A 14,597-nucleotide genomic window follows, 5' to 3' on the forward strand; every position below is an offset into this window, starting at 1 on the left:
GTGTGAATAAACAAGTTTGTTACTAAATTTCTCATTTTTCTCAAAGTTTACATTATGATAAAGGTAGGAGTCATACATTTCTGGTGATATTTTATTGGGTATTTTCCCTTGGAATCTTTTCAGTAAGACAGATGATGAGTTGTTCAACCATTGTAGAGATTGCATTGTTTTATACTGAGTGGTACTTCTCAGTGTGATTGCATCATTTTTAAGATCCATCTTGCATAGGGATGAATTTCAGTGAAGAAGCCTTCACCTCCCTTGGTTATACCTGCTTTCCCCCCAGGCCAATATTCCATGCACCCTCCCATTGCAGATGGCTGGAGCAGCTGAGACTTCCTGATAAAAAGAGATAAGGTGATAATGTCAATTTGTTGTCACAGATCAAGAATAAATCTTAAGATATGGCATGTAACAGTAGCCAAAGCATCTTGGGGAATGAATCCATTGTATGAAAGAAGTGATAATATTTACTTCTATCTGATGTCTTTTCTCCCTTTTCAGTTCAAGTTTTATATAACTTGAGTGCAAGTAGAAGGACAGATAGTCTATCCTAGACTTCTCTCACTTAAGACAGGGAGGGGAATGAACTGCATTGCAGAATGTTAAGTCCGGGAGAAGGACATCAGCTTTTCTTCTCTTTAGTCTCTGGAGGATCTTTTTGATATGTGATGTTTGAAATTCCCACACCACCTCTGTCTTTGGTGGATCCTGTACTATCTTCTTGCATGGAGAAAGAAAAGATACCTTAGTTGCAGGTACAGCATTAGATGAATATCCTATGCACATAATGTTTAGTCTTGTTTCTTGTTTCTGTTGATGGAGAATGCGCCAGCAGTCACTTGGGGAAAGGGAATACTCATTTACCCATGTCAAGACGTCAGGATCACTAACTGTGGTAAAGAAAAAATAGATGAGATTCAGAGCTGTTCTTCTGACCAGTGACCTTGAACCAGCCCCGATTTTGTGAATGTATTAATCCTTGAGAATATTCAATGCAAGTAACTATAGACGCACCAATCACTCTTAAGAGTTCCTCATGCAGAATCTCCATGTTGGAGAAGTAGATTCCAAAGTTATCCATCTATTCACCATTAGGTGTATAGTTTTTATCTGCTGTGCATAATTCATAATGTTTTGAAAATATATGAAGATTATAAATGTGCACAAAGAAAAAGAAGCAATACCACTGTTCTCCAAAATTACTACAAAACTTGTTGAGTATTTCATCTTCTTTACATTTTATCACATAATATATATATATAATTGCTCTTTTAATATATTTATTTATGTGAGAGTTTGTATATTTGTGTATGTGTACATGTGTGTGCATGCCTACATGTACTTTCGCCAAAGTGAATCAGGGAAGGTAAAAAAACAACTTGTGGGATTCAATTCTTTGTTTCAATTGTGTTGGTTATGAGTATTGGACTAAGGCCATCAGTTTTGGTGGCAAGTGCCTTTACTAGAAAAGCCATTTTGATAGCCCAAAAACTCAAGTCATGCCTCATGTAACATTGGAATGTTCTAAGACATGTATCACTAGGCAAAGTTACTTACACAAATCTAATTTGTAAAGACTACTACTTATCTAAGCTACATTTTATAGTTTGTCATGCCTAGGTTATAAACCTGCTTAGCGTGTTATTTCAGTGAATATTGTTGTCACAAAGGAGTAACAAATTGTGTATCTAAACACATATGAACATAGAAAAATTTGGTATAATACTTTTGAAAGGATTTTTAAAAATGATTATATATATATATATATATATATATATATATATATATATATATATATATATATATATATAATGGTAATATGAGTACACCATTACTCTCTTAAGATACACCAGAAGAGGGCATCAGACTCCATTGCAGATGGTTGTGGTTGCTGGGAGTTGAACTCAGGACCATTGGAAGAACAATCAGTGATATTAACCACTGAGCTATCTCTCCAGCCTGATAGGATATTTTTAAACTATACAATAAATTTTGCAGAATTGTTATGACATATCTTTCCTCATTGTCTGAAACAACATTATGTAATTCTTGGCTATTAATGGTTATTTAAGTGAGTATGTATCTCTATAGAGATGTATATACACATGTTTACCTGAGAGGTCATATTGCTCATCTCCATCATAGAAATTGCTACTATACTCTAAGTATCTGGGAACATAAACTTTAACAAGATACTAAGTATTTTGATCTCTAATAGAGATAGTAAGAAAAAAAAAGGAAGTGACAATTTATCAAGTGAGTGAAGTATTGTATTACTCAAGGAGTTGATAGCATATCTAGTAAGACAGTTCCATGTAAATTAGACCAAAACAAGTAGGAAGGGAGAGAGAGAGAGAGAGAGAGAGAGAGAGAGAGAGAGAGAGAGAGAGAGAGAGAGAGAGAGAGAGAGAAGTTATATTTAGTTTTATTTTCAGGAAAAATTTGCTTGAAATTTCACTACGTGAAAATAAGTTACTTGGAATAAAGACTTCCTAATAGATACTGGGACCTTTATAACAGATGTCTTTTAGCAGTAGTCTGCCATTAGTTTTCATTGTTTTGATATACAGAGCTGATACAATGAAATTGTCATGTAGTGTAGTCTGCTTTATTTCAAATGTGCCTAATAAATTATTTTTGCAAGGTGTGATGGAATTATTTCAAATAAAGCTTAAACAAATCAATGGCAAAATCCACATGAAATGTATTTTGTTTGTGGTCAGGGATAGGCATTCACCCAGAAGTTCTTTTATTGTTGAGAATAGTTTTCAATATCCTATGCTATTTCAAATAAATTTGAGAATTGCTCTTTCTAACTCTAGGAAGAACTGAGTTGGAATTTTGATGGGGATTAAATTGAATCTATAGATTGCTTATGGTAAGATGGCTATTTTTACTATAATCCCACCAATCTATGAGCATGGGAGATCTTTCCAGCTTCTGAGGTCTTCTTCAATTTATAGCACAATAGCGATAAAAACAAACAAACAAACAAACAAACTGCATGGTATTGGTAGAGAGGCAGGCAAGTAGACCAATGGAATAGAATTAAAGACTGAGATATGAATCCAAACACCTATGGTCACTTGATCAAAGAAGCTAAAAACATTCAGCAGAAAAAAGAAAAAATGGTGTTGGCTCAATTGGTGGTCTTCATCTAGAAGAATGCAAATTCATCCATTTTTAAATTAGATTTTTTTATTTACATTTCAAATGTCATCCCTTTTCCTCCTTCCCCCTCCGAAAACCCCCTGTCCCATCCCCCCTCCCCCTGCTCACCAATCCTCCCACTCCAGCTTGCCTGTCCTGGCATTCTCCTGCACTGGGGCATTGAGTATTCACAGGACTTAGGGTCTTTCCTCTCATCGATGTCTGACAAGGCCCTTTAATCCTAGGTGAGGTAACCCAATTACAAAAAAGCGCACATGGCACTTATTATCACTAATAAGTGGCTATTAGTCCAGAAGCTAGGAATACCCAAGATACAATTCACAAGCCACATGAACCCCAGAAGAAGGAAGACCAAATTGATCCATTCTTATCTCCTTGCACAAAGCTCTAGTGCAAATGGATCAAGGACTTCAACATAAAGCCAGATACAGTGAATCTAATAGAAGAAAAAGTGGGGAAGAGCCTCAAATACTTAGGCACAGGGGAAAACTTCCTGAACAGAACACCAACGGCTTATGCTTTAAAAGCAACAATTGACTAATGAGACCTCATAAAATTGAAAAACTTTTGTACAACAAAAGACACTGTCAATAGGACAAAATGGCAACCCACACATTGGGAAAAAATATGTACCAACCCTATATCTAATAGAGGGCTAATATCTAAAATATACAAAGAACTCAAGAATGTAGACTCCAGAGAACCAATAACCCTGTGGAGTCCAGAGCTAAATAGAGAATTCTCAACTGAGAAATCTTGAATGGAATCTGAGAAGCACTTAAAGAAATGTTCAACATTCTTAGTTATCAAGGAAATGCAAACCAAAATGACCCTGAGATTCTACCTCACACCAGTCAGAATGACTAAGATTTAAAAGCTCAGGTGACAGCAGATTTTCGTAAGGATGTGGAGAAAGAGGAATACTCCTCCATTGCTAGTGGAATTGCAAGGTGATAAAAACCACTCTGGAAATCAGTCTGGCAGTTCCTCAGATAATTGGACATAGTACTACCTGAGACATAGCTATACCACTCCTGGGCATATACCCAGAAGATGCTCTAACATGTAACAAAGACACATCCTCCACTATGTTCATAGCAGCTATAATTATAATAGATAGAAGATTGAAAGAACCCAGATGGCCCTCAACAGAGGAATGGATACAGAAAACGTGGTACATATACACAATGGAATACCACACAGCAACTAAAAATGATGACTTCATGAAATTTTTAGGCAAATGGATGGAACTGGAAAATATCATCTTGAGTGAGGTAACCCAGACCCAAAAGAACACACATGGTATGTGCTCACTAATAAGTGAATATTAGCCCAAAAGCTCACAATGCCCATGATACAAGCCACAGACCATATGGAGCTTAGAAGGAAGAAAGACCAGAGTGTGGATTCTTCAGTTCTGCATTGAGGGGGGAACAGGACGATTATGGGAGCTGGAGGGAGAGGGGAACCTGGGAGGCAGAAAGTAAGGGGAGGAAATAAGGAGGGCAGACAGTAACAGGAATTGTAGATGTCAGAGAGGTACAGAGAGACTGGAAATTGAACAAAAAAATATGAAGAGGGGGGATGAGGATAGCCACTGGAGGGTCCCAGACATCAGGGAAGTGTGAAGCTCTCAGACCCAATGGGGATGACTATAGCCAAAATGAGCAGAGAAGAGGGAGATAGGGTCTGTTGAGACCACCTCCAGTAGATAGGCCTGGCCCCTGGATGATGGGCCACCCACCCATCTCATAATTTTTAACCCAGAAATGTTTCTGTCTACAGAAAAAACGGGGACAGAAAAAAATGGAACAGAGACAGAAGACTAGCCATTCAGGGACTGGCCCCACTTGGGGATACATCATGTTTGCAGACATCAAACCCAACACTGTTGCTGTGGTCAAAAAGCACTTTCTGACAGGAACCTTGGGTATTGTTTCCTTGGGAGGTCTGGCCAGCAACTGACCAATGCAGATGCTTGGAGCCAATCATCAGACAGATTGAGCTCAGGGAACCTGGTTGGGGAGCTGGAGGAAGGACTGAAGAAGCTGAGGGAGATTGCAACCCCATTGGAAGAGGAACATAGGCTAATCTGACCAACCAGTTCTCCCAGAGTTTAGACCACCAACCAAGGAGTCTACCTGGGTGGATCCATGGCTCTGGACACATATGTAGCAGAGGATGGCCTTGCCCGACAGAAATGGGAGGAGAGGCCCTTGGTCCTGGGGAGGTTTGATGCTCCAGAGTAGAGGGCAGAAGAGTGTGGGTGGGTGGGGGAGCACCGTTATACCCGCAAAGGGGAGGGCAGATGTAGGATAGGAGGTTAGTGGAAGGGTAACCAGGAAGTGGGATATCATTTCAGATGTAAATGAATGGAATGATTAACAAAAATATATGGAAAAAACGAAGAAATGCATTTTGTTATTCATAAGGAACATTCTCTTAGATTCCTAGACAGATTGTTTCTAAAGCAAAACATTGCAAAATACTGAGAAAATTAATATTCCTATACTTTATTTTATGTGAAAAAAACTATTTGGAAAGTTCATTTTCTTTTTATGAAATGTTATTTTCATATCATTTCAGATTTAAATGAATGGAATGATTAACAAAAAATGGAAAAAACAAAGAAATGCATTTTGTTATTCATAAGGAACATTCTCTTAGATTCCTAGACAGTTTGTTTCTAAAATAAAAAGTTGCAAAATACTGAGAAAATTAATATTCCTATAGTTTATTTTATGTGAAAAACTATTTATTTGGAAAGTCCATTTTCTTTTTATGACACCAGAAGCAGGATTTAAACCTGACCAAACAAGTTTGAGAAAACCTAAAATAAACAGTCACACGAAGGTAGAGCCATCAAGGACTAATAAGCCTGTTAGAAAGCCATGTTGGAAGAGTGGCTCCTGCAGACAGCAGATCTCTCTATTCCTCCCATGTTGAATCCATAGGGCAAAGGGTTGGGTGCTCATACTATGGTCTGTGATTATTTTCACATGACAAGTATCAAGTTAGAGATATAACTACAAATATGCTATACTAGCGAACTTGTCTATGAACCCTTCAAGTCTGCACCCCCAAGTGAAGAACATTCATCTGTAATACAAAGTATGAAAATTATACTCTGAAAGGAATCAGCCCTGGCAAGAGGGTAGATTTTGCTCCTTCAACATTTCTTCCTCATTCAAGGTGCAGTGGAAAGAATGTGTCCATATGTCCTAGACACAGTCTGGGTCTTCTGTGGTAGAGTTGAAAGTGCCCTTTATCTCCTCATCTATCACAAAAGGTTTGCTTTGCTTTTCCAGACCTCTCTCCTAAGAAGTGCACGGTAGGTTTGCAGCAGTTCCCACTGAGAAGCCCAGGCTCTACTTTGAATATCATCTTAGTCGGTGAGGACTCCAAGTTTTTCAAATCTATTTCGATTCAGTGCACTAGTCCTAGCTCTCAAGTATTATAGAAATAGCACAGTCTCTAAATTACTGCCTGTCCTATTTATTGCTGTTGGAGCAATAAATTCCCTGCACCAGTCTGATGAGTTTATCCTGTCACCTCCTGGGAGACCAAGTCTTGCTGGTAATCGCTGCAGGATTAAGGCCTTTTTTTTAAAATAAATATTACCTCTTTCTATTATTATGTTCAACCACATCTTCTCAAGGCTGAAAAGATCAGAGCCAAACACTTACAGTTTTTGTAGTTATTCCAGGTCCATGTTGGTATGAAGCAGGTTTCATTAAACGCTATTGGTTCCATAGCTATGGCTATAGTTCCCACATATGTATTGATAGTAGCAGGATATGAGAGTTTTATCAGCATCAAGTCATTTTTCAGGAACTTTTTATCAAAATTAGGATGGACTACAGCCAATGAGTAACTACATATCTGTTCTTTCTCATTTTTGATGTTGGGTCGGTAAACTCCCAGTCGGATTTTAGTTCTTGGGGGAAAAGAAAGGCAGAGGGAAGGAAGAGAAAAACAGTCACTGAATGACAAACTACAAAAAAAAATGTAAAAAGTCACCATATCCAATCAATTTAGCTTTACTTTTCAACTGCAAAGTTGAAGTTTACTAACCTTGTCTATAAAATAGCAGTTTACAGGATGATTATGTTTTTTTTTTTTTGCTAAGCATATGGGATGAACAATCTATTGTCAACTCAGTAGATCTTATTTTAATTAGGATTTGAACAGTATGAACTAGCAGTCAGTAGAGAATCCACAGCATTTGATGGTTTTAGTGCTCTTTATATACTCCCTGTCTGTACAGGCAGCTTTTGAGCAGTTCCTAACTGCCTCTAACATCCTTAGCCTACCCACTGCTCTTCTTGGGACTATGTAATTATTTTTGTCAGGCATTGTCTACACTTCCTAAATTCTTCAAACTACATAAATAGTGTTGTAGAGATACCAAGTCATCATTTCATGTTATATCCTCTAGGCAAATTCAGAGCCAGATAGATGCCCCTTTGGCAAACTAACCAGTCATGCAACATACCAAGAAAAAAAATATTCCTTTTTAAAAGCAGTTCATAATAGTTATGGGTAATAGTCTTATTGACAAGCTCCAGCATCTTGTCAACTGCATTTGTTTCCTATGTAATATATGCTAATGTAGAGAACAAGCCTTCAAACTCTGTTGAGCTAAACTTTTCTTGGACAACCTTAAGGCTAACTGTCATAAGTGTGAAAATGGAGCTGAAGTTCTGAGTAAAACTATTTATTCTTCTTTTTAAAAAAAATCAAATATTCTCTTTTCTTTTCTTTTATGTATATGAGTACTTTGAATGTATGTATGAATGTGTACCATGTATGTGCAAGTGTTTCTGAAGGCCAGAATAGGACATAAAATTCTCCTGGAACTTTGAGCTATGTGGGTTCTGGGAACCAAATCCAGGTCCTCTTGCAAGAGCAGCAAGTACTGATGTGTGTCTCTATCATCTCAATAGATTCACAATAGGACACACAACAAAAATAGATTCTCAGAAAGTAAAAGATACAATGTTCTTCCTTATATGTGTATCCTAACTTGTACTATATGCATGCATATATTAAGCAAATATATACCAGCTTATAAAATAACGTATAGAAAGAATGACAGTGTGTGGTTTAGTAGTGTGTAATAAGGAAGTATAACATGAAGATAAAGAACACATGAGTTGTAAAAGAAGATATAAAACTAATTTTTCTCCTAATTTTGTTGTAACTTTTTTCTTCTTGTTATAAATAAGTGCATACGAATGTAATTGATAATGAAGCCATAAATCCATAAGTGAAGTTCCATGGCTTCAGAATGGCCATTCTGAATGTATAAAAACTCAATAAGACAGCGTTTGCTTGAGTGGTTCTGTTACTTTAACTGTGTGGTATTTTTGTGAGTTCATTACAATAAAATGATTGACACGTAGATTTTTCAAGAGCTGCCTTATATTACACAGAACTTCACTGCTTTCTCTTTACTTATATGATGTGATCTCCATCCATGCCTTCAATTTCATCCTGTGACTATGACCCCTATAGTCTGCCAGCACTGATTCTCAAACCTTTGTTACATCAGAGACTGCTCAGTGCTGTTCCCTTAAGGGCTCTGGAACATACTCAGGCTTTATTCATTTAGCAGACTTGTGTTTTTTCCTGCTGGCCTCATATCTTCAAAGAGGCCTAACATAACCTCATTATACATCCCACGTGACACACCCCACACCTTGCTCTACTGTTCTATTTTTTACTCCCGATCCCTTCTCTGCTTTGCTTTACTCTTTCTATCAGCATGTATAGTCCATGGGGAAAAGTTACTTATATCTTGCTCCCTCAGTGGTTTATCTGAATAGTATTTATAGTATAGTAAATGATTGAAGGATATTTATTGATGAGTATTGAAATGAAACTTGTAAGACTTCTTACTGATTTCTGTACTGAAGTACATAAAAATGGAAGAAGAGTCTATCTTCTTGGAACTTCTAATTCCATGAAAAGCATGGAAAGTTGCCTCTCAGACCAACTTCAACAGCACAGAACCCTCCAAGCTCTTGGGAATAAGAAACCACTTACGGCAAGGAGCAGTGAGCAGCAGTGAGCACCCACTGAGGATCGATGAGAGTCCCAACACAAGGCTCTGGCTTGGACTGCAGATAGACCATATAAGGAACATTAAAATTTTCTGGTAAGTATTCATCTGAACTGTGATCTTCTTTCAGAATAGCTTCTGGAGTATTTGCTACTAGAGAAAGAAAAGAAACAAAAAGTTAGTAAGCTAGTTTAGCTAGGGTAGCTTTCTCTAATGAAAGTTATTCAGAGATATCAAGGTCTTCACTTTTGACATTTAAATTTTTCACATAACATAATGTGTCATACAATCTGTACATATTAAAGAAACTAATGGTTATTTTTGTTGAGATGTATCTATATCAGATCTGTCTAATACTATCACATGGGCTCATCTGATGCTGATCAGAAATTTTGATAACACTATATTAGGAAAATGAATAAAATCATTAAGCACTTTAAGTATTAGTTCTTAACAACTTTTGCCAATAATAGGGGTGTAAATATAATACCTTTTGACATTGGCAGTAAAAACTTTGGCATGAAAACTTAAGATTAACCCACCTCCCTTCCTGATTCCAAATTTCTTACCATTTTCTTGGGGAAAAGGAAAGGTAGCTTTTTCAGGGGAAATCATGTGCTCAAGTGCCTACTGTTTTGTTCCTAGGGATTTTTCTGCAAAGCCTTGGCACAAACAATATTCAAAAATATCCCAGATGTCAGAGAGACTGAGAAAACATGTTGTTAGGAAAATATATGAAATGAGAGTCCTGTTTTTGATTTCCTTCAGCAGCTAATTTTGTCTTTAAAATGATTCCTCATCGCCCATCCTATCTCATAAGCTGTGGGTCGTTACATCACCTTTATGTCAACCACTGGTATACTTTTCTGGATCTCACCCTAAACAGAAACTAGACTCTAAACTTACCTGCTAGACCCAAGAGAGCGAAGATGAAAAAAGTCTTCATATCAAGCTATGATCTCACTAGAGCAGTCCAGGTGGTCACTCTGTCAACTGTCCAATCTTGAGACTTGGATCCTTGACCAGAATAGCTGAAGGAGAAACACTTGTGGCACAAAGAAAAGGCAAGGATCTTACAGAAATCTTCAAATTATTTCCTCAGGATCTGATCTGTCAAGATGTATGGGAGTCAGCAGGATTTGGCTCTAATGTAGGTGGAGAGGAAGAAGACCAAGACTGGTTCTTGGTGCTTCCTGTGTGATACTAAAACCCTTCCCAGTCACCAGATGTACCTGCTGACTGCTTCCCTCCCCTCTTTGTGACATGGCTTTTCTTTGTTGTCTTCCCTGACCCCTGCTTGTGACTTTGAACCTGCCTCCCTGGGCATCTCTGTCTTTGCAGTGTCTCTTTGCCATCTTCAGAGGCTCTCAGAACATTATTCTATTTAGTGAATTAGAGTTTCCCTAATGATTGCCAAAACAACCCTGACTCTGAATTTCTCCACCTAAAACTCAAGTAATCTTCCTCACCTTCAAAAAGATTTGGGACAAAGCTACCCAGCTGATGATACTATTTGGCTGGAATAGTAAATGAAAGGAGTTAATTTTTTCTTTTTATATTTTTGTTATTTTGTACACTGCTTTTTTCCAAATGAACTGTATTCTTTTTTTTAATAAGAAAATCTGACATAATTTCTTGATTGCCACCCTCACCTCGAGATAGGTAACAAATAGTAAGTGGGTTTATCTCTACTTCTTATTGAGAATTTTATTAGTGTATATAATGAAATATGATCATATTCATCCCCCATTTCTCCTCTCCTGTTCCCTCAATATTCCTCTCAACAAAACAGAGTGATTTAGTGACAACTAAGAAAATTATATTGAGGTTGTAGATTTACCCTTAGCAGTATATTGATTTCACACTTAAGAAACTTTTAGCTTCACCTTAGGGGCAATAATATTACATTTTAACTCAGACTGTAGTATTAATATTTAAAAGACACACACACCTAGCCTTTATATTTTCATATGCCTTAAGTAGCCCAACAGCTGAGTGACCACTTAACCTCCATGCTGCTAGAATTTACCTCCTGCCAATTATTCCAAGTTACTATGTACTCATTTTTATGTTCCATCTTGGCTGTTCTTTTATTTTTTTTGTATATATATATATTTATTTTCTCTATTCTTTGTTTACATTCCAAATGCTTTCCCCTTTCCCAGTTCCCCCCTCCACATATGTCCCATCAGTCCTCTTCTCTCCATCCATTCTCCTATCTTTCCCTCTCTTTTTTCTCTGACCTGGTGCTCCCCTACAATGCTGGATTAAGCCTTTCCAGGATCAGGGCCTTCTTCTTCCTTCTTCATGGGAATCGTTTGATATGCTAATTGTGTCTTCAGTATTCAGAGCTTCTGGGCTAGTTAATATCCACTTATCAATGATTGCATTCCATGTGTATTCTTTTGTGATTGGGTTACCTCGCTTAGGATGATATTTTCCAGTTCCAACCATTTGTCTTAAACTTCAATTAGTCAGCTGTCTGGGCCACGTTTTCTTGGTCCAGAGCCTGGGTGCTTTCCTAGCCTCTCTACCCCATGGCGGCCTTTGTGTCTCTTCTTTCTCCACACTCTTCTAAAACATAGCTGATCTCTCTCTCTTCCTGCTTCCTCAAAGTCCCAAGCCCTAACCCCGCCTCCATCTCTCCTCCCTAACTATTGGCTGTTGGCACCTTTCTTTACTAATCAAAATTAACTGGGGGCAGGTTCCTAGAAACTATGTGCGGACTTTCTTGTGCAAACAGTTTGGGGGGGCATAATTAGCATTAGAATACAAACAGCTACAGAGTTTATCTAATCAAAAATCAACAAGAATTAAAAAGGGTTAGACATTAAGTAATGGTGTAACCATCTTCCTATACCCTGTTTATTGTCAAAGTATTCTGTGGACAACATGCTTGTATTCCTCTCATAGCTGTGTTAAAATATTAAACTGGGGTAAGATGGTTCAAAACAGAGGAGTCTTGAAAAGGTGAAGTATTTTGGGAAATGTGGACGTCCCATGATGGACTGTTTTTAAGGTGGAAGGACCAGAGGTAGCTCAGGTGATCACATAAGGGTGCTGTTACAGGAGTTATGAGGGCACACCAGAAAATCAGAACTCTAGCCTTCCATTGCCTTGATCTGTAGACTCTGTACCCTCCAAACCTGGAAAGTGTATATGACTTTTAATTGTGTGGGGTCTGGTGTTATGTGATGACTACTTGAGCTGACCTCCATATATTTTTAAACTTATCAGCATGGTGGGCTGCACCCTAGGGTGCTTCCTTATTCAAGCTGACTCCATCTATTCAGTGTTATCTGTGCTTAGACTCCACTTCTCATTGTGTGCTTTCCATTACATCATTTTTCAGATGACAACAGGAAGAAAGTGCATGATTGTTGAGGCAATGATGGCTTGAGTGACAGCCAGTAAGGAACTGAGGCTGTGTGTGTGTGTGTGTTTGTGTGCACGCGTGTGTGCAAGCATATGTGTGTGTGAGAGAGAGTACATGTGTGTATGTGTATGTGTGCATATGAGTATATGTGTGTGTGTATGTGTGTGAATGTGTGTGTGAGAGAGAGATACAGACAGAGAGAGAGAGAGAGAGAGAGAGAGAGAGAGAGAGAGAGACAGAGACAGAGAGAGACAGAGACAGAGAGAGAAAGAGAAAGAGAGATCTATTCTCATACTGGACTCAAAGCACAGATAATCACCACCTTTGGAATCAGATTTTAAATGTACGTATTGACCATTTAAAATTTTCTCCTTAACTTCACACACAATCTGAGCTAATTGGTGGGATGGGATAGGGGTAGATTATTGCCGAGGACCACAGCTACTTTAATGTTAAGATCACAAGTTTTGCATTATTTGGATAAATAGCCAAGATAATTTGAGGAAGTATTTATTTTTTCAGAGGTCAACCTTTTGGGCTGCATTCATTTTGGGTCATGGTGAGACAGAACACCGAGGTGATGAAAACATGTATCAAAGGGTACTCACCTTAATGTGGACAAGAAGCTGTAGAAAGGAGATGAGACTGGGTCCCATGCCTGTCAATGTTATATTTCCTCCAATTAGACCCTAGTTCCTAGAAATTCTAGCCCTAAGATCCAAACATTCAATACAGACTCCATGACAAGTAGTAGTACACTTTTGCAAAACACGATCTTGAAGAATAAAGAATAAATAGAGAAAAGCTGTGGTTTTAGATTTTAAAATATAATAATAATAATAATAATAATAGTAATAATAATAATAAAGGTAGCACCCTGTCACAGGAAGGAGCAATGGTGTTTTGGGAATGTGGACAACCTGGGCTTTGTTCTACCTTAATTGTAAACTATTTAAATGCGCTTAGGAAATTACTTTTAACTCTGCATTTTAGTGTAATTGTCTTAGTTTTATAACTCATGTTAAATGTTTATTGGAGCAAAATTTCTCTGATGAAACACCTAATTTTTTTAATGTAATGGAAACCATTACCATAGTCATTTTCACAACCAAAATGTTTAGTCTTCCACATGTCAAACCATCTGGGATCAGTGAGATTTTATTGATTAGGTTAAATGACTGACAAAAAAGTCCTTCAAATTCTTTCCATAAAGTTGTTTGACATTTTGCCCATGGTCTCATTTTTCATCTTTTTATCTTTTGACCTGTTTTTATTCTTTGACAATTTTATACATGTATATACTGCATTTATATTTTATTTTCTCTAATTTTTGAGATTATAATATACTTACATTTCTCTATTTCCTTTCCTCCATCCAAATGTTCCCATATACCCACCCTTCCTTACTCTCTCATTTTTTCTGTTTTCACTATTGTTATTGCATGTACATGTACACATGTGTATAGATATACATACTCGTATATAAACTATTCAGCTTGTATAATTTTATTCTGAGTTTTCATCTCTATTACCCTCTCTTAGTCTTCTACCATAATGAAATCATACTTCAAAAAAATCTTCCTTATGTTGGTGTCTTTAAAAATCATTCAGTTTAATTTTGATTGCTGCCATGCATAGGAACTTATTTATTGAAAAATGAACAATTCATCAGTGGCTGCATCCTTGAGGAAACAAGGATGACAAGAAACTTGATGAAAGCCTTCTCTCAGCAAGTGTAAAGCAAAAGTTCACCATTACCAAATAAAGGCAATACATAGATAAGTGTGTGGCAGAATACATTTTTATTTCCATACCCATCTCAGGCACAGTACAAAGGTGAAGTTGACTATGAGAGGGTGGCTCAGGAATGATGCTTGGCTTGCATCAGTGGTCTGTTGAATCCAGTCCAGGTAGTTGCACACTTTGGTGTCTACTCCAGTTTTCCTTTTCTCACTATAGCTTGTGCCCCAGGAGAGAATACCT

At 37.5% G+C, this 14,597-nt stretch overlaps 1 protein-coding gene across 1 annotated transcript; it reads right to left on the reverse strand.

The window, feature by feature from the left end:
* Positions 1-252: 252 nt before the first annotated feature.
* On the reverse strand, positions 253-10,184 carry LOC127678528 (probable inactive serine protease 58). Its single transcript, XM_052173550.1, has 5 exons — positions 10,145-10,184; positions 9,223-9,391; positions 6,861-7,111; positions 748-893; positions 253-339 (listed from the first exon to the last, which is right to left on the reverse strand). Exons 1-5 carry the CDS (start codon positions 10,182-10,184, stop codon positions 253-255), a joined length of 693 nt encoding a protein of 230 aa, XP_052029510.1.
* Between the last annotated feature and the right edge of the window lie 4,413 nt (positions 10,185-14,597).

Source organism: Apodemus sylvaticus, chromosome 2, assembly GCF_947179515.1.
Source record: "Apodemus sylvaticus chromosome 2, mApoSyl1.1, whole genome shotgun sequence".
Lineage (NCBI taxonomy): Eukaryota > Metazoa > Chordata > Mammalia > Rodentia > Muridae > Apodemus > Apodemus sylvaticus.